General features: G+C 37.3%; 1 protein-coding gene across 2 annotated transcripts in view; it reads right to left on the bottom strand.

Annotated features, from left to right (window-relative positions):
• The window catches only part of BUB1B (BUB1 mitotic checkpoint serine/threonine kinase B), a 65,026-nt gene that overhangs the window by 7,084 nt on the left and 38,830 nt on the right, over positions 1-19,112 (bottom strand). Inside the window, exons 10-19 of one of the 2 annotated variants that reach the window (XM_045202104.2) lie at positions 14,035-14,147; positions 13,404-13,519; positions 12,511-12,560; positions 11,345-11,402; positions 11,123-11,228; positions 5,660-5,931; positions 4,596-4,729; positions 4,149-4,319; positions 3,722-3,822; positions 1,598-1,747 (exon numbers count right to left, since the gene is read on the bottom strand). In XM_045202104.2, the coding sequence (XP_045058039.2) occupies positions 1,598-1,747; positions 3,722-3,822; positions 4,149-4,319; positions 4,596-4,729; positions 5,660-5,931; positions 11,123-11,228; positions 11,345-11,402; positions 12,511-12,560; positions 13,404-13,519; positions 14,035-14,147 (1,271 nt within the window). The remainder of the gene's footprint in view (positions 1-1,597; positions 1,748-3,721; positions 3,823-4,148; positions 4,320-4,595; positions 4,730-5,659; positions 5,932-11,122; positions 11,229-11,344; positions 11,403-12,510; positions 12,561-13,403; positions 13,520-14,034; positions 14,148-19,112) is intronic. The other variant, XM_024567801.3, reaches the window with a different exon arrangement.

The following is a 19,112-nucleotide window of genomic DNA, read 5'->3' as shown; positions in this document are numbered from 1 at the left end:
CAGATAGAAGGACAAACAAACTCAGTATTTCTTAAGTTAGAGTGACTGTACTTACACTCAATACCTTGCTTACTGCTGCTTTATACTCTTTCTTGCTGTTCTCTAGCAGAACGTAGGCTCCTTTGTAGGTTGGGCCTTCACCCCAGTTTTAACAACACTGCTCTTCTGTAAGATTCTTTGTGAGAATTTCATGAAATAATGAATGATGCGCATCAAGGATGGACCTGGCCCATAAAAGGTGCTCTATAAATGATAGTTTTTAAATATCCTCATTCCAACCATTTTAGAGAATTTATATTATAATCAAAATATTCAGCAAAACCTTCTTAAGAACATTCCAAAGAATAAAATGTTGTATTCTGTTTGGGTTCTAAAAATAATCCAGTGGGGAGTAGTATAGATAAAACAAGAGTGGCAAAAATAGACCTTCAACCTCTGGTTCCCATTCCTTACAATAGGAATTTGGAAGTTGTCATTCTGTCTGATCAAGTAAAATACTTAGTAACTCTTCTAGGATCTGGAAGCATAGATCCACACTTTTGTGAGCTTTTACCTATAAGAGCTATATACCAGGTTCTCACAGTAAATATTGGGAAAAAAGTACTCTCACGCTTCTGGCAGGAGGAGGAGAAAAGAAACCGTTTTGAAATAGTCTAGGGCGTTCTGTTCTTTCCTTTATTTCTTTTTTAAAAAAGATTTCATTTATTTATTTTTTTTTTAAGAGAGAGGGGAAGAGAGGGAGAGAGAGAGGGAGAGAAACATCAATGTGTGTTTGCCTCTTGTGCGCCCCCTACTGGGGACCTGGCCCACAACCCAGGCATGCGCCCTGACTGGGAATCAAACCAGTGACCCTTTGGTTCACATGTTGGGACTCAATCCACTGAGCCATACCAGCCAGGGCCAGTGCTCTGTTCTTAACAGGGTCTGCCCTCAGGGGAAACTAGTTAAACAGGGCCTACCTGACCTGGGGTAAAGAAACCCCCAACTCCAGCTGCTTATAGCTATCCTGTTCCACATGAGGGGGGCTGGAGGAGGGGGACTGAGAAATACTTATGAAGTTCACAGTTCAGAGGCATAGGCTCACTAAAAAAGAACACAAATCACACAGGACTATATAATGCTTCCTCTCCCCTCATACCTTACCACTATACTACTAAGAGTCTCTTTATAGCAGTTCCTTTCACCAAGTATATCATGTCCGGCTACCAAGAAAAAAATTACAAGGAATACTAAAAGGCAAGAATAAAATTTGAAGAGACAGACCAAGAATCAAAACCAGACATGGCAAGGAAGTTGGAATTATCTGACCAGGAATTTTAAAACCAGAGGGACCACGAGCTGATGATGATCACAGATGACTGGGTCACTGTGCTGTTATCTACTTTTGTACATGCTTGAACACTGACATCATAAAAAGTTAAAAGAGGGTCTTGGTAAAAATAACTTGGAAAAAGAAAATGATCGATGCTTTCCATTTATAATGAATTGGTCTATTTCCAGAAGATTAACAAGAATTTTGTTCTAAATCCTTTTGCTAAATGAAGCACAAATCTCTCTACCTGAGGACTTGAAATTATGTTTTTATATTATTGCAAACCTGAAGGGTGAAGCAGTTTGTATATTGGTGCCAAACAATACAGCCGTCTTGGTACTGATAATAACTGCACAAATGATCACACTCTTCATTCAAACGTTCTTTTAACTTAAGGTTGATGTAAAAGTCCCATGGGACAGTTTGAGAAGACACCTGTAAGAAATTATGTTTTAAAAATAAGAGCAGTTAGAATCTATGGTTATGGTTGGCAGATTAAGAACATTCCCTCCAGCCTTTCCAATACCCCAACAGAAATAATAGTAAAGGGATATTTTAAAAGCATAAATGTATAATGAAGGACACAGCAGCAACAAATTCTGGAAGCTGAAAAGAGAACAGTAAGAGATAACAATCCATTTGGCAGACCCAAGGAAAGCTGATTCTAGCAACAGAGCAAGCTGAAAGCAACCAAATTTATGATAAAAGACCGTCTCCTTATAGTATAAAACTGATGGCACCAATTAGCTACAGCAGGGTGAAGGTAGAGCTACACCAGGAGAGGTTGAACTGTTAAAGAAGAAGTTGGATCCCAGATTCTCCCTCCTCCTCTTGTAACCTAGCCTAGCAACTGCTTCTCCCCCAGAACACCAGAAGTTTATTCCCAGAGAGGACAAAACAGAAGGGCTCTAGATTAGAGGACACCAGGCACTCTCGAGGGTGGGAATACCACATGGACAAGAGAAATAAGTTTGTATGTCAAACATTAGGATGACTTCCTTCCCCTCTACTCTCCAGACTGATTTCCCCACTCAGCTTTCCAGAAACTAGCAGCCAGGATTATATGCTCCAGGCAGGAAGTTAGAGAACTTTTCTCTGAGGGATCTGATCAGTTCAATAGAAAAGATCTAAAGATTGGGGGTTTTCTAATAAAATGGCCAAGCAAGATCATCCTAAAGTAAGCCCCACAGCTGTTAAGGTCCCTTCCATATGCAGCGCTTTCGATTAGCTTTCAGAGCCCACACCTAAATATGAATAGAGCGCCCAAGACTTGAAAGCCAGAGATCAAAACAGACAAAAGGAAACAGACAATAAAGGGAGAAAAAATTAAAGCATCATTAATATACTCAGAGAGATAAGGAATATGCCATCTTTGAAATGAAGAGAATGCTACAAAGAGAATTCTGAGAATAAAAGAGTTCTTGCAAATTAAATACATGACAAAGAAATAAAAAAACCTGGTAAAAAGACTGAAAATAAAATTGACAAAACATTCCAGAAAGTAAAGAAAAGATTTTTAAAGATTTGTCCTGGAGATCTCATATCCTAATACATGGAGTTATGAAATGAGAGAACAGAGAAGACTGAGGGGAAGAAAAATTTTATTCTTTGAAGAAAATTTCTCAGAACTGAGGAGTTCAGATTGAAATGGCCATCAGGTGCCTAGCATATGGGTAACAAAAGACTTGAACCAAAGCATGTAATTGTGAAATTTCGGAAGACTAGGGACAAAACTCCTACAAGGACTCAGAGAGGGGAAAAGTCATCTCTCACAAAGAATGGCAAGACTTTAAAAGCAAGATTAGAAGTTAAAAAATAGTAGCACTCATCTTCAAAAGCTTAAGGAAAAAGCATTTTAAACCTCGCATTCTAACATCCAGTCAAACTACTAAACAAGTAAAGATGTGGAGTAAGGAATTTTCTGAATGAAAGATTTCAAAAAACTTACACCTCCTGCATCCCTTCTCAGGAAGCTACTAAAACATGAGGGCCTAAACCAAGAAAGAAGAAAAAAATGGAATCCAATATAACTAGGCATCCAACATAAGAGATAACGTGAATCTCTAGGATGGCAGTGAATGAAATTTTCAAAATAATACTCTTCCGTATGTGTGCAGTTGAAGGCTAGAATGTAACTGATCCATAATGAAGCAAGCCAGAAAATTTCAGATTTCCTCAAAAAGATAAAATTATAGGAATAGTTAGTATGTATGGGCATATTAAGAGACCTATACAATAGTTCCTTATTTCTGATATCTGATCCTGGCATATGATGATGAGTGATTTCTTGAGGCATCAGTGGCTTTCCATAAGTCTACTGGACGGACTTGATGGTACTGTGGAGCCACAGTTATTGCTTCAGCCCGAGTTACTGACAAGGTAATTGTAATGACAAGGAATCAGTCCCACCTTTATTAAGGTTAATTCTGCAGAGTTTCTTGGTGTCACCCAGAATAATGTGTAGTCTTCACATGTTAGGTATTCTTGTTTAATGCAATAATCCTCATTACCTGTTGGGAAGGTTTGATTCCATTTAAAAACCACTGGAATATGTATAGGCCCCTCACTTTTACTTCCTGGTTTAAGGGCTAACAGCACTATATATTTGCCAGTTAGTAGCAGCTAGAACACTTTTTAAAAATCACTTGTTAAACACTGAAAGAACACAGAATTTCTATTGTTACTGGGACAAGAACTTATCAATGTGTCAACTTCTAAGATTCTGTTTCTTACAATATAGAAATATTTATTGGCCAAAAGCATTAAGCTTAAGTGCAAATAATCACTCTGTACACTGTCATACACAAAAAAAAGACATGCATTTAATGGTACTTACCTAACTCAATTTCCTTCTCTATTTCCAATTCAGGCATTGATCTGTCTTCTACAAAAAACTCCGCAGAAGCACTCAGCTCTGGTTGGGATTTTAGTAGTTGTCTACGATACTGTGAACACCAGGGTGACTGAACGGGGTTTTCTGGAGGGGGAAGGGCAGTTATAAAAAAACCTAACAGACAAAACATCACCCAGAAAACCTAAAATGAGTATTATAACAGAGGGGATAAAAACAAGATTACATGATTAATACTGATAACCTAACAACACTTATCTATCTCAGGTGTCTAAGATATTATGCTCAGTAATAATATATTTTAGAAATTTCACAGTTTATGGGAACTGTTCTAGAAAAGAAAAACATACCTTGGTTTGCTGAGATAAAAAAGTGTTCGCTAGACATGGATGCAGATGTTTGCGTACAAGCCAGTGGTACATATGCACTTACCTGTAGCCTCATTAGTAAGCTCCAGTTTCTCAGGAATTTGAAGACATTTGATGGAGGAGGTGCTTATAACTGAGGCAGAAGATCCAGACAACCCAGAGGAGTGTGTGGCCTCCCCACTGTCTTCAATAATTGGGCTAAAAGAATAACAAATGAGTCAGTCCTGTCAATTTACCTGTTGTAATTTTATTTGATATTTAATAGTCTCATTTCAAAGGCCATTATTTTCCTGTAACAGAAATAGATTCATAATCAGAATCTAGGTAACTCTGTTTACTATTGTTGACAAGCAATACCTAGCATTAAATTTCTCCACTTATGACTTATTTACCTAATCTATAGTAAATGCCTATTCTACATCTATTCTAAACTATCAAGAAAACTGACTAAGACACTACCCTTCTTCCTGTTTATCTCTTCTCTGAACTTCTTACTCTGCAGTAAGAAGGGTCAAGAAAGAAAAAGGGACACCCTCACTCACAGTGAGTACATGCTAATGAATGTGATAAAAAGTTGGTTGGAGAAAAAGTTTGAAAATGCAGTTTAAAAAGCACAAATTGGCAAACTTAAGAATATTCCTCAAGCTAGAATGTTTGTTTAAATTAGCTGACTTTTAAATATGGCTAAATCATAAGGCTTAGTCTCTGGCTCTCTATGTGATTCCCTCATACCTACTTTTTGTTCATTTCCAACTTTTATCAAAAGATACTTTTAAAATATACATGTCTAGTTGCCTAATTGAAAATGGTATTAAGTTATTTCACCATTATTTTAAATTTATGTTAAAGGAAAAATAATGCCTTCTCTCTCTCAATTAGGTACACACCTAATCCTCCCGGGCCTCTTCATCTCATAGCCACCAAAATGGGCTTTTCTAACCCTCCTATTCAAATCAGCTGCTAAATCCCATTGACACTTTATATGGGGCAGCCCTACTGTCATGTAAAGCACTTAGCACAGTACCTGGCAGATAGTAAGAGCTTGATAATTAATTGCTACAACTAATAAGCACCCACAATAAGAGCATTTAAACAATCTGGTTTGTGCACCCTATAATCACTAGTCACCTCAGCTTCTTGGTGCTGAGAGTTGGATTGAAGACAGTGCCACAAGCAGTCGGTTGGTCCTCAGAGGTCTTCCCATCAAGATCCTCTTCCTGCAACAATCTCTCTGGATCAGAAGGATCCTTCAAGGGTATTATCTCATGAAAAGGAGTTGAAACGAAACGAGCAGCTCGAGCAAAGTCACAAGTGTCTTCTGGGTTAGGACAAATAGTTACATTCCTGAAACCTGTGATAATAGCATCCTCACTCAAGGGTTCAATTCCTGTAAATTCATCCTGAAATCAAAACCATGTAAAGTTTAGCTGAAATATTTCAATAAACATATGGATGCCCTATCTTTTTTTACTTAGAGACATATGTTAACGAAGTGATTTTTAACACAGGGTCCAGAAGAAGCATATCAGAATCTCTAAGGAGATACAATTTTTAAAAGCACATCATATTAGAGGAACAAGGTTTTGTATCATGAAAGCAGCAAACTACATTTCATCAAAATTATATTGTGAGGACTCTCTACACAAAGGAAACATACTGAACAATGTTTTTTTCACAATAATTTCATTTAAGAACTGGAGGACTAATATCATTTTTCATCGTGTTTCAGCCTAGAAAATGTTCTGATAAGCTGCTATCCTCCTACCTTTTGAGTCATCTTCTATACCAAATATTTAATTTGTATTGTATTTCTTTTTTAAACAAAGATTTTGTTTATTTATCTTTAGAGAAAGGGTAGGACAAAGAGAGGGAGAGAAGCATCAATGTGTGGTTTCCTCTTGCGTGCCCCCAGTTGGGAACCTGGCCTGCAACCCAGGCATGTGCCCTGACTAGGAATCGAATCAGCAACCCTTTGCTTTGCAGGCCAGCACTCGATCCACTGAACCACACCAGCCAGAGCTTTATTTCATTTCTTAAAGGTAATTCACAATCATGGTAGAAAACATGTAAAACAAAATATAAAGTATAAAAAAATTTAAAATATGCCTTTGTCTTAAAAAGTAATACAGCCCCGACAGGTAGCTCAATTAGACCACTGTCCTGATACACTTGTTGCAGGTTCAATCCCCAGTCAGAGCACATGTTAAGAGTCAGTCAATGAGTGAATAAATAAGTGGAACAACAAATCCATGTTTTTTTCTCTCTCCCTCCCTTCCTCCCTCTCTCTCTAAAATCAATAAATGAAAAAAAAATCTTAAAGTAATACATATACATGGTTTAAAAAAATCAACCAGTTTAAAAGGGTATATAGTGAAAAACTCTCCCTCTTGCACTTGACCCCTCATCTCCACTTCAATTATCATCCTAGAAGCAACTACTGTTGCCATATATATATCTGGTATGATACATGAACAAGCATATTCTATGCATTAAAAAAGGTATTTTAAAACAAGTGAAATATATGCTAGTACAATTGACCTTTGAACAACTCATGGTTTAGGGGGCCAACTCCTTCCCCCTGCACAGTTGAAAATCCTTGGATAATTTTTGACTCCCCCAAAACTTAAATTACAAGTTGTCCTTTAGCATTGTGTGGGATTCGATCCAGGAGTCCCCTGCCAGAAGCTCAAGTCCCTTATGTAAAATAGCATAGAACAATGCATACACTTGGCCCTCCCAATCCACAGATTCCCAACCACAGATGAAAACTACTGTTCAGTTGGGTTAAATCATGGTTGTGAAACCTGGGGAAGTCGAAGAGCCACAGTACATTGAAAAGAAGTCCATGTATAAGTGGATCCACACAGTTCAAACCCATGTTGTTTGAGGGTCAATTGTATTATTCTTTCTCATATTTTTAGCATATTTTTCTGTGCTATTAAAAATTGTTTAAAAACAATATGGTCACACTGTGGATCTATCAGAAGTCAATTCTTTTTTAGGTCATTCCGTTTTTTATTTTAAATATCCTTGTACATTTACATCTTTGGGAATATCTTAGGAATCCTAAGGAATTAAGGAAGTTAAGAAATTAAGGAAGTTATCCCTTAATTTCTTAAGAATAATTCCTAAAAGTAGAATTATCAGGTGAAAAGGTTATGAATGCTGCCCTGGCTGGTGTGGTTCAGTGGTTGAGTGCCAGCCTGCGAATCAAAGGGTCGCTGGTTCGATTCCCAGTCAGGACACGTGCCTGGGTTGTGGGCCAGGTCCCCAGTAGGGAGCACACAAGAGGCAACCACACTTTGATGTTTCTCTCCCTCTCTTTCTCCCTCCCTACCCTTCTCTAAAACTAAATAAAATCTTAAAAAAAAAAAAGGTTGTGAATGCTAAGGTCCTTTATATACATTGCCTGGTTGCCCTCAGGGAGACTGTACCTCTTTAAATATTTACCTGTTGTATACAAAAGTGACTATTTCATTTAACCCTTGTGCATACTAAATATTAATTTTCTAGATTAATTTGACACATACTTTAAATCTGACATTAGTAAGTAGCAGTAACAGGTACATCTAGAAGAAACAAGAAATGTGGCTAAAAATTATAAAATTAAAGTAAAATAGATATCTATAGTCTAGGAATATATTTTATGCAAATACTATTTATGGCACTTTAGCTGTTTGAAATACGATTTTTTTAGGGGGAAAATTCTGATAAGTACCTATTAACAAAATTTAATTAAAAGGTTTAAGATCAAAAAACTAAATTAAGATTGACTCCTTTAATAATTCAGCCCAGTTCTGAATAGGTGAACATAGAATTACTACCTCAAAATCCAGACTATCCTTACATTCTCTGGTGGTATTCTCAGGAACACAGTATACAGTTAATTACCCTTCTACATTGTTATCTTCTCATAGCAGTCAGTGGACTATCGATAATCTGGTAAAGTATTTAAAACAACAATACATGCTTGTATTATCACCCCAATAAATTCAATAAAAAATATTTTTCAAAAAATAAATGCTTGGATAGCACCCCTGGAAATTCCAATTCAGTATAGCTCGAATGTGGCCTGAACACCTATAGTTGGCTCTCTAGGTTCTTCTGGGTTGCTGGAAATTTCCTAATCTTGATCTAGGTGGAGAATGCATGGATATTCACACATGTAAAATCTCATGTAGCTGGACAATTAAATTTGTAGTTTACTGGATGTAAAATACAAGATTTGCCTGGAAAAAGTCTAGCCACTGTTAATATAACGAGAATGGTTTGTGCAGCAGTGATGTAACCTGGCAGCCAAGGAGAGTGGACTGGAATAGGCATGTCTGAACAATGAATGACGACTTCACTGTACTAGTCACTGGGGGAGGCAGACACCCTTGAGTGAGCATGTGCACTGTGTGGCTGTTGCATTCAAAATGACTGAGTGAGTAGAGCAAGAAACCTACAACAAATTTTGTGTTAAACTTGAACTTTCCTCTGAGGAAACTACTCAGATGATTCAGAAGGCCACAGCTATGGGCAACTGGTGATTAGCAGCTTTATCACAATAATGTGCCCACTCGTGCATCATGTCTCAGAGCTTTTTGGTGAAACATCAAATCACCAACGTGACTCAGCCCCACTACAGAGCAGATTTGGTACCCTGACACTTCTGGCTTTTCCTAAAACTAAAATCACCTTTGAAAGGGAGGAGATTTTAGAGTGTTGATAAGATTAAGGAAAATACGACAGGGCAGCTGATGGCAATTAGGAGAACTGTGTGAGGTCCCAAGGTGCCTACTCTAAAGGAGACAGAGGCGTCATTGTCCTATGTACAATGTTTCTTGGTATCTTCTTGTACAATCCTCCTGTATCTTCTTAATAAATGTCCCTATTTTTCATATTACATGGCTGGATACCTTCTGGACAGACCTTGTATACCACGTTCTTCTACCTCACAACAAATTTCCAGATACTAGCTTGAAGAGAATGATGACTTTTTCCTTAAAACTTCAAGACTTGAATTTTTATGCGAGGCCTTTTTACCCTAAGTATTATCATGTCACTCATCCATAGTGGTTAAAATAGAACACTGCCCTAGCTGGTGTGGCTCAATGCATTCACTAGTGGACTTCGAACCAAAGGGTCGCTGGTTCAATTCCCAGTCATGGCACATGCCTGGGTTACAGGCCAGGTCCCTTGGTTGGGCACCTGCAAGAGGCAACCGATCAGTGTTTCTCTCACATATCAGTGTCTCTCTCCCTCTTTCTCCCCCTCTTCCCATCTCTCTAAAAATAAATAAGTAAAGTCTTAAAAAAAAAAATTTTAAATAGAACATTACTAAAGTCAAATAGTCCACATAACTTTTCCATTGCCACAAAAAGCGTATTATATAAAAAGAGCAAAGATTCCTTGCTATGTTAGTTTAAAAAGAAAAAGTGCTAAAGGCTTTTAAGATAGTGATTTTTTCCCCCCACTTAAAAAAATTAAGAGCCCTGGCTGGTGGTGCTCAGTGGATTGAGTGCTGGCCTGCGAACTAAAGGGTCACTGGTTGGATTCCCAGTCAGGGCACAGGCCTGGGCTGTGGGCCAGGTCCCCGGTTGGGGGCCTGTAGGAGGAAACCCATTGATGTATCTCTCACATATTGGTGTTTCTCTCCCTGTCTTTCTCCCTCCCTTCCCCTCTCTCTAAAAATAAATAAAACCTTTAAAAAATTGAGATATAATTATATAATTCAAATTTTCCAAAAACCCGCCTTTTGGAAGTGAACATCTCAGTGGTCTTTAGCACACTCACAAGATTGTACAATCATCACCACTCTCTAACTCCAGAATGTATTCGCCTCCCCACCCCTAAAATCCATACCCATTAGTAGTCAGTCTCTAACTCCTATAATCTCTAACCCCTGAAAATCCCTAATCTACTTTCCATTTTTATGGATTTGCCTATTCTGGACATTTCATGTAAATGGAACCATAAACATGTGGTCTTGGTGTGTAGCTTCATTCACTTAGCAAAGTGTTTTCAAGGTCCATCCATGTTGTAAGATGTATCAGTACCCCTTTCAATTTTATGCCTGAATAACACTTCACTGTATAGATATATCACCTTTTACTTATCCATGTACCAGTTGATGGAGATTGGGCTGTTCCCACTCTTTGGTTATTATCAATAATGCTATGAATATTCATGTACAAGTTTTTTTGTGTGAACGTATATTTTTAATTCTCTTGGATATAAACCTAGGAGGGATTTTCTGGTTATATGGCTACTCTTATGTTTAACATTTTGGAGAACTGCCAAACTGTTCTCCCAAGTGGCTGCAGCATTTACAGTCCCACCGGCAGTGCTTAAGGGTACTAATTTCTCAGCATCCTCACCAACACTTGTTATTTTCTGTCTTTTTGATTACAGCCATCCTAGTGTCTGTGAGGTAGTATCTCACCATAGTTTTGATTTGCAGTAGTCTGATGACTAGTGGTGTTGAGCATCTTTTCATGTGCTTATTTCAAGACAATAATATTCATTTGAACTCTAAACTATTTTGAGAATCGAATGAAATAATCCACTAGTCCATTATATTAATTCAGGAATACTGCTCCTCCTTACGCAAACATCTGGAGATACATCCTCGCTTGAGGTGATGCAGTCTGAAGTTTTGAGAACTGCAAGGGGTCTTCGCTGGACTAAAACCCGTGAGGGATCTGCAGGAGGACTGGAAAAAGACATATTCCATTTAGCAACTTTTTTTCTGTTGACATAGATAACAGTCATCTCTCATTTATAAAAATAGAAAACTTTCAAGTTCAAAACAGAACAAAAAATTCAAACCTGCTATTCTTTTTTTCTGAAAGAAACTCATCAAAAATGGAGAAAGGTATACTGGAACCTATAGAAAAAAAAACTAGATTTATACTCTTAAGAGTAAATGCTCTATTCTTCAAGACAACTAGGTCAATTAGTATTTTGCATTGTTTGAAAGCAGAAAGGCAATCTGTTTGCTTTTTATAATGAATAATTGTAAACGTATAAAGGTAAAGATCATTTAACAATAATTATCTAAACATGGATGATCTTGCTTATCTTTATTCCCCATCACTACTTACTCTCCAAACTCAGCCCAACTCCAATTATTTTGATGCAAATCCAAGACACGATATAATTTCATCTATAAATGTTTCAGTATGTAGTGCTATAGAGAGGTTCTTTTAAAAAAGCATATTTCCAAAACGTGATCATACCTATAGGATTAACAATGTCTGAATATCGAATATCCAGGCAGCCAAGTTTCCCATTTTACCATAATGTTTAAGCAAGTTTGAACTGGGATTGGAGAGTAAAATTCATGTACTGTGACTGGTAAAAATGTCTCTGAAAAAGCTTTTATCCCACTGAATTTTTGTAAAGTAATTTTTTGTGGAAGAAACTGGGTTGTTTGTCCCATAATGCTGAAATTGTTTTCCAATCACATCCTTCTGTGTTGTTTAACCTGTTCCTCCATGATTTTGTTTCCTATAATTTGGTGGCTAGAATTAGAGGTTTAATCAGATTCAATTTAATTTTTTTTTAAACTGCTTATGGTGGATATTCATATTTTTATCACTTTAACATGTTTCTAAATGGAAAAGAGAACAAATTTGAATATAAAATACTCTTAGTTTTAAGCTTTTCTTTGTTCCAAAAACCACTTTCCAGTCTTAGCTGCTAGATACTATAGATATGCTTAGCTTAGTGTACACTTACTTAAGGGGAAAATTACTTGGTAGTTAGTATAAATTTAAGTTTACATTTAAACCAAATATTTCAAAACCCTGAGGATCTTCAAATGTCTATCTTATCTTCAATCACATGCTTATAACTGAATTCCATGATTCAAAGATACAGTCACTCTGCCTTCTTTTAACTCCCTTTACAGTAATGAAAAATATATGTACCACGTGTTACATAATGCATTGGTTATCAGCAAGTTCTTCATGACATTGTAAAATACAACTCACCTTTAGAATGAGGTTGTTCTTGCCCAGCGTTTTCTGCAAGTGAAGTTTCCCTGTAAAGAAACTTGTTTTAAAATATATGCTTAGTAGCCACAGAATTATTTAATTCTTAAAAGTCCAAGAGACTTTTTATTAAATATAATCCTCAATCTAAGATAAAGAAAATATTCTAGTATTGTAAATCCAAATTCTTTAATAAGACGGAACCTTTAGTCATTAAAATTGTTGTAGAAGTATGTTTGATAATAGATGTTAAGTTACATTAACAGTATAAGTAGATTAAAGTAGATTACAAAATGGTAAACTTTTATATAATTTTTATATAAAAAAAATTTTTATATAACAAAACAAAAATAGAACACATAAGGAGAAATATAGCATGTTAATAGCTCTCATCTCTTGGTGGTAGACGTGGTTTTGCCTTTTTTAATTAATTCATTAATTAATTTTATTTACTTTTAGAAAGGGGAAAGGAGAGAGAAAGAAAGGAAAGAAGTATCAACATGTGGTTGCCTCTCACACCCCCCCTACTGGGGACCTGGCCCACAACCGAGGCATGTGCCCTGGCTGGGAATCGAACCCATGACCCCTTGGCTTGTGGGAAGACACACAACCCACTGAGCAACCCCATCCAGGGCTGGTTTTGCCTTTTAAAGAATTATCTATATTTGATTGCTTCTATTAAAAAACATGTATTTTTTTTTTTAATGGAAAAAAGTCAGTACCCTAGCCTGCCTCATCAACCTCAAAGTTTATGTTGTAACAGAGACTTGCAAAAAAGATGTCTTGATGCTATAGAAGTCAAGGAGACTTCACGCCCCTAGAGAGTCAAAGGTTGGTTCTAAATGCCCTCCATGACGCCATAAGCGTAGTCCTTTCCATTAATGTGGTCCTACCTGGCACACGAATTTACTGGAGAAACAGAATTGGACTGAGTCATTCCTGGCGTTTCCTGAGACTCAGAAGCAATCCGCAGGTCAGCTGTCTCCTTTGTAGGCATCTTCTCTTGTTGCTATGTGCATTAAATAAACAAAATCAGTTTATTCCCCCTATCTAGAAGATGTTACCTATTTTCAATCTTTAGTGCCAAAATTAGCTTTTTCCTACTTTCCCCCTGGATACCTACGAACAAGATAAAATGTCTGTTCCCTAAAAGTTCTTTCCAATAATTTATGTTCCTAGTATAAACTGGTACTGTTGTAATCAACTGAGCAGTGCCAAGCATATACCAAATTTCTTTAGTTAGCCCAGTTTTAATGGAAAATGACTAAAGAGCTAAAGTTAGACGTAACAAAACAATGGTTTAGACTATAACTAAGAAGTCAATAAATTATATCACATACCATAAATTCCATTTGAAGTCACCTGTTAAATTACTTTCTTGCTCAATTTTCTGCTATTAATTAATAGTTAAGAAACTACAGAAAACTCAAAATGGTGGATGAGAGGACTTTTTCTACGCCTTTACATTTCTTAAATTTGTTTCAATAAGCTTTAGTTTTATGTATTAAAAAAAAGAGAAATAACCTGATCACCCGTCCTTTCTCGCTGAGTAGTTTGAATCTGTTTCAGTTTCTTCTCCATCTCTTCAATTTGCTTCTGCATTTCTGCTCTCTTCTCTGCACTGGTCAGTAGCTCAGCTAGAAACAATAAAGTTGGCTTAGGCATTTACTTCTTAAGGCTATTTATTCTGTCAAAACCACCTTTGGGGCTCCTGTCCTCAACATATACAGATGGGAATGATATAAGAGGTACAGAACCCTCAAATTGAGGTCTCCTATTTATTCAGTCAATAAAAAATAGAGTGTGTACCACATGCCAAGCACAACGCTGAGCATTTGAGTTTCGGTGGTGCACAGTACAAAGTCCTTGGTCATGTGATGTTAACATTCAATTTGGGGGAGGCAAACACACACATACATTAACAAGAAAAATCAATGTTAAAAATAAAGTAAAATAGGTGATATGAGAATGTGCAACTGGGTTGGGAGATGGGGGTCAGGGGCTATTTAAGGCCAGTGATAAGAGAAGATCATTCTAAGAAAGAGCTAGTATAAAGCTATAATCTGAATAAGCAGGGGCTTGGCCCATACAGATCCAGGGAAAGATAATTGGTCAAGGGATGAACTGGCACAAAGGCCCCAATTCAGGGACAAAATCACTGTGTTTAAGGATCACACTGTGTCCCGATGAAGGCCCTCATGGTGCGATGAAGCACAGTAAGAGGGAGAAAAGTAAAAGATGAGGTTGGAGAGGTAGCCAGAGGCCAAGTCATGTGGGGGTAAAGAGTTTATATTACATTCTAAGACAACAACAAACACTGGAGAACTTTAAGTAAAGAAGTAACATGATCTGATTTTTTTAAAAGATCATTTGCTGTGAGCAAAACAGACTGTGGCAAGAAAGAGTGTTGAATGTCCAGGTGCAGTAGTCCAGATACAAGATTGTGGTTTGGATTAAGGTAATACTGGCAATGGGATAAATGAAAGATTTGGAGAATTTGGGGGTGGTATAAAGTTGATGGGCTTACTCACTTGTTGTGGGAAATAGTAAGAAAACAGTGATCAAAAATGACTTCTGGATTTTTTTGGCTTAAATAACCAGGGTGCATAGTGATACCTTTTATGAAATGGGGAACTGCTGGTACATGTGTGTGCTGGGGTGTGGTTTGTGACAGAAATCAATAATTCAGTTTTGGCTATGTTGAGTTTAAAATTTTTATTAGTATCGCCAATAGATAGAGTCTGGAGTTCAGGTGAAATGACAGGGGTGGGTAGATAAATTTGGGAGTCTATAACTTATAAACAATATTTAGTTCATTACCTAGAGATAGCTGTAGAAAGAAAAGATAATTAGAATATTCCAGAACTTTATCCTGGGCTTCAGGAAGAGGTCCTAAATGAGAACAGCAATAAAGGAAACTGAGAAGTAATATACATTAACAAAGAAGCCAAGAGAAGGATTTCATAAAGAAGTTTTTATCAACTGCCAAATGAAGCCAGGATAAGGACAGAAAAAGCCAGCGGATTTGGCTAAAAGGAGTTTTCTGGTGGCCATGATCAGACTATTTCACCGGAATAGAGGGGGGCTTGAGGAAATAATAGTCAGTGAAGATGATTACAAATCCCAAGAAATTCTGCTGTGAAGGGAGAAAAGTGTGTAGTAGTAGCTGGAGAAGAATGAGGATAATTGAGGAAATTAAAAAAAATAAAAAGAGTTGGAGACGTTAAAAGTATCTTTGTTTTTTGTGGTTTTTTTTTTTTTTTTAAGTATCTTTGTTTTAATGGTGAGAATGTTTTAGAAAAAAATGCTGGAAGGGGAGGAAAAAAGAGCTACTCCTTTGATTGGAACAGAAAAATGTTAATTTTAACAGAAAGAGTGTTAAGGTGCATAGATACAAATTATAGGATATGGTAGATGTGGTAGAAGAAAACGGAGTTACCATTATATTCCTTTCACTTTCCCAGTGAAGTATGAAGCAAGATCATAGCTAAGGTGGATTAGTGATAGAGAAGATTTGAAAATATGAAAAATATTAAATTAGTTGTTTAGCAGAAATTCACCCATCAGGAAACTGTCGTAAGACTGCTAAGCACTGGTGGATACTAATTTGGGACCCGTGGTCATGAATTTAAAGCGAGACTTGTACACATAGTTGCATTTTTCTCCAGCTATTTTTAAACTGCATTTGGATGCAGATACAAATTGTGAGCAGATAGGTCAATTTAACCAGGGTTGAGGTTTAGCCAGGTGAATACAATATAGAGATAGAGGGTTAAGCAGGTAAAGAGTATTGCCAAGGGAGTGACCATAATGATGAATCGCTGACTCTGAGCTGGGAAGAAAGGAAGTCAGGACATAAGGATGATAATAAACAGTAAAAATAAGATTGGTAGGAATGGATTAGTGATCTCAATAAGGCTAAAGAATTCCAGGAGCAGAGTGCTAGAGCAAGCAAGCTAGAAGAGAAGGCAGTAATCAAAAAAAAGAAACTTCAAAAGAGTTCCTGGGCGATAAGGTCAACAGTAAGGCTGTGGGCGGAGGCAGCGAGTAGGGCTGAGGAAGAGGTCGCAGGAGGTTTGGTGGCCACAGAATGGAGAAGCCATAGCTCTGGAAGATGTAGGGGTGGAAAGGAAGATACAGAGCTAGGTGCTTAGTCGATTAATCAATAAGGAGAATGACCAAAAAGGCTGAGGCGAGAACACTAAGGAGGCTCAGGAGGTAAAAAAAAAAAAAAAAAAAAAAAAAAAAAAAAGAAGGGCACAAACGTGAAAGAAACTAGAGGTTTTGAAGAGGAGAAAAAGATGATTTGGAAGTAGCAATGGAAAGAACAACAACCTTGTTTCTCTCCAAGCCCTGCCCATGGCTCCCTCACTTCTAGTATTCCTACCTGACAGTGAGCAATCAACAATAGTCTTTGATGCCAGTTTTTAACAGTGACCAGAAACCACTTTATTATAGGCTTGAGGATTTATAAGAATGCAAACTATACACAGGAAATTACCTGTTCATGAACTAGATTCAGAGACCAGCTTAGGAAGCAGAATTAAAATATCCAAAGAGGTCTTTTTATCTATTCAAATCCCATCTAACCCTAATACAGGTCCTTCTTTGGCTTGCTGAGAATAAAATGTACTATCAACTTACAACTATATACCTGATGTGAGCTAGATCTTTCTCTTAAGAAAACAGTAATTTTCTTTTTTATTAATGCTGTTTTATTTATTTAAAATTTTGAAGTATAATTGCCATCCAATGTTAGTTTCGGGTGTACAACATAATTATCCTATTTTTGTATATATTGCAAAATGATCACCACAATAAGTCTAAGTACCATCTGTCACCATATACAGTTGCAAAAAATTTCTTTTCTTGCGATAAGAACTTTTAAGATTTACTCTCTTAGGAACTTTCAAATGTGCAACACGGCATTAACTACAGTTGCCCTGCTGTTCATTACACCCCCGTGACTTACTATAGAAATGGAAGTTTGCCTCTTCTGATTCCTTTCAACTCAATTGCCCACCTTCTTCCATCCCCCACTCCTAGCAACCAAACTGTTCTCTGTATCTAAGTTTGCTTGTTTTAAGATTCCAGACGAGATCATACAGAATGTCTTTCTCTGTCTTATTTCATTTAGCATAATGCCCTCAAGTTCCATCCATGTTATTGCAAATGGCAAGATTTCATTCTTTTATGTTCCCTTTTTTACCCATTTCTATATTCCATTTTCTTTATCCATTCATCTATCGATGGACACTCAGGTTGAAGGAAACATTAGTTTTTTATCTAAGCACCTAGCTCCTTTCCCAGCTCCCTTTTGCCTACCCTCCCAGCCTACTTCTTTGTTATGGTGGTTCCCATTTTTAATTTTTTGTTTAATTTATTGAATTTAGAGAAACAAAGACAAAGGGACAGGAGGGAGAGGGAAGGAGACAGACAGACACAGGGACAGAGAGAAAAGACATTGACATGTTGTTCCACTTATTTATGCGTTCATCAGTTGATTCTTATGTGGGCCTTGACTAGGGGTTGAATCTGCAACCTTGGCATATGAGGATGACACTTGAACCTACTGAACTACCCGGCCAGGGCCCTGGGTAGTTCCTATTTTTTAAAAGCCTTGCTCAACTATTTCCTTGCTTCCTAACCATTACTCCTCTCCTACCTAGATATATAGGTTCCGTTTTTCAATACATTATTTGAGCCTAGAGCACCTTTTTCAGTCTTGGAAGGCACTAACTGATACAATGAATGAAGGCAATGCCAAACTTACTAATAACAGTCTGCTTTATAGAAGCTTGCTTCTAACCTGTCACCTGGAACTCAGAAATGATTTTTCCTTAAGTAAATTATAAGTAATGGTTAAGTTTCCTAGCTTGCCTTACATAGGAGGTCTGTCAGGAAAAAGTACAGCCACTGTTAATATAACGAGAATGGTTTCTGCAACACTGATGTAACCTGGCAGCCAAGGAGAGTGGACTGGAATGTGCATGCGTGAACAATGATGACTTCACTGTATTAGTTACTTGGGGTGGTAGATGCCGTTGAGTGAGCATGCATACTGTGTAGCTGTTGCATTCAAAATGACTGAGTAGAGCAAGAAACCTACAACAAATTTTGTGTTAAACTTGAACTTTCCTCTGAGGAAACTACTCAGATGATTCAGAAGGCCACAGCTATGGGCAACTGGTGATTAGCAGCTTTATCACAATAATGTGCCCACTCGTGCATCATGTCTCAGAGCTTTTTGGTGAAACATCAAATCACCAACGTGACTCAGCCCCACTACAGAGCAGATTTGGTACCCTGACACTTCTGGCTTTTCCTAAAACTAAAATCACCTTTGAAAGGGAGGAGATTTTAGAGTGTTGATAAGATTAAGGAAAATACGACAGGGCAGCTGATGGCAATTGGGAGAACTGTGTGAGGTTCCAAGGTGTCCACTTTGAAGGGGACTGAGGTGTCATTGTCCTATGTACAATGTTTCTTGTATCTTCTTTAATAAATGTCTATTTTTCATGTTACATGGCTGGACACCTTCTGGGCAGACTCTGTATACCATGTCCTGTAAAGCAAGCTGAGTTACATTACTAAGTTATTCT

Source organism: Desmodus rotundus, chromosome 7 (assembly GCF_022682495.2).
Source record: "Desmodus rotundus isolate HL8 chromosome 7, HLdesRot8A.1, whole genome shotgun sequence".
In the NCBI taxonomy this organism is placed as follows: Eukaryota; Metazoa; Chordata; class Mammalia; order Chiroptera; family Phyllostomidae; genus Desmodus; species Desmodus rotundus.
The sequence above is the reverse complement of the archived record's forward strand: the minus strand, read 5'-3'. Positions and strand labels throughout refer to the sequence as shown.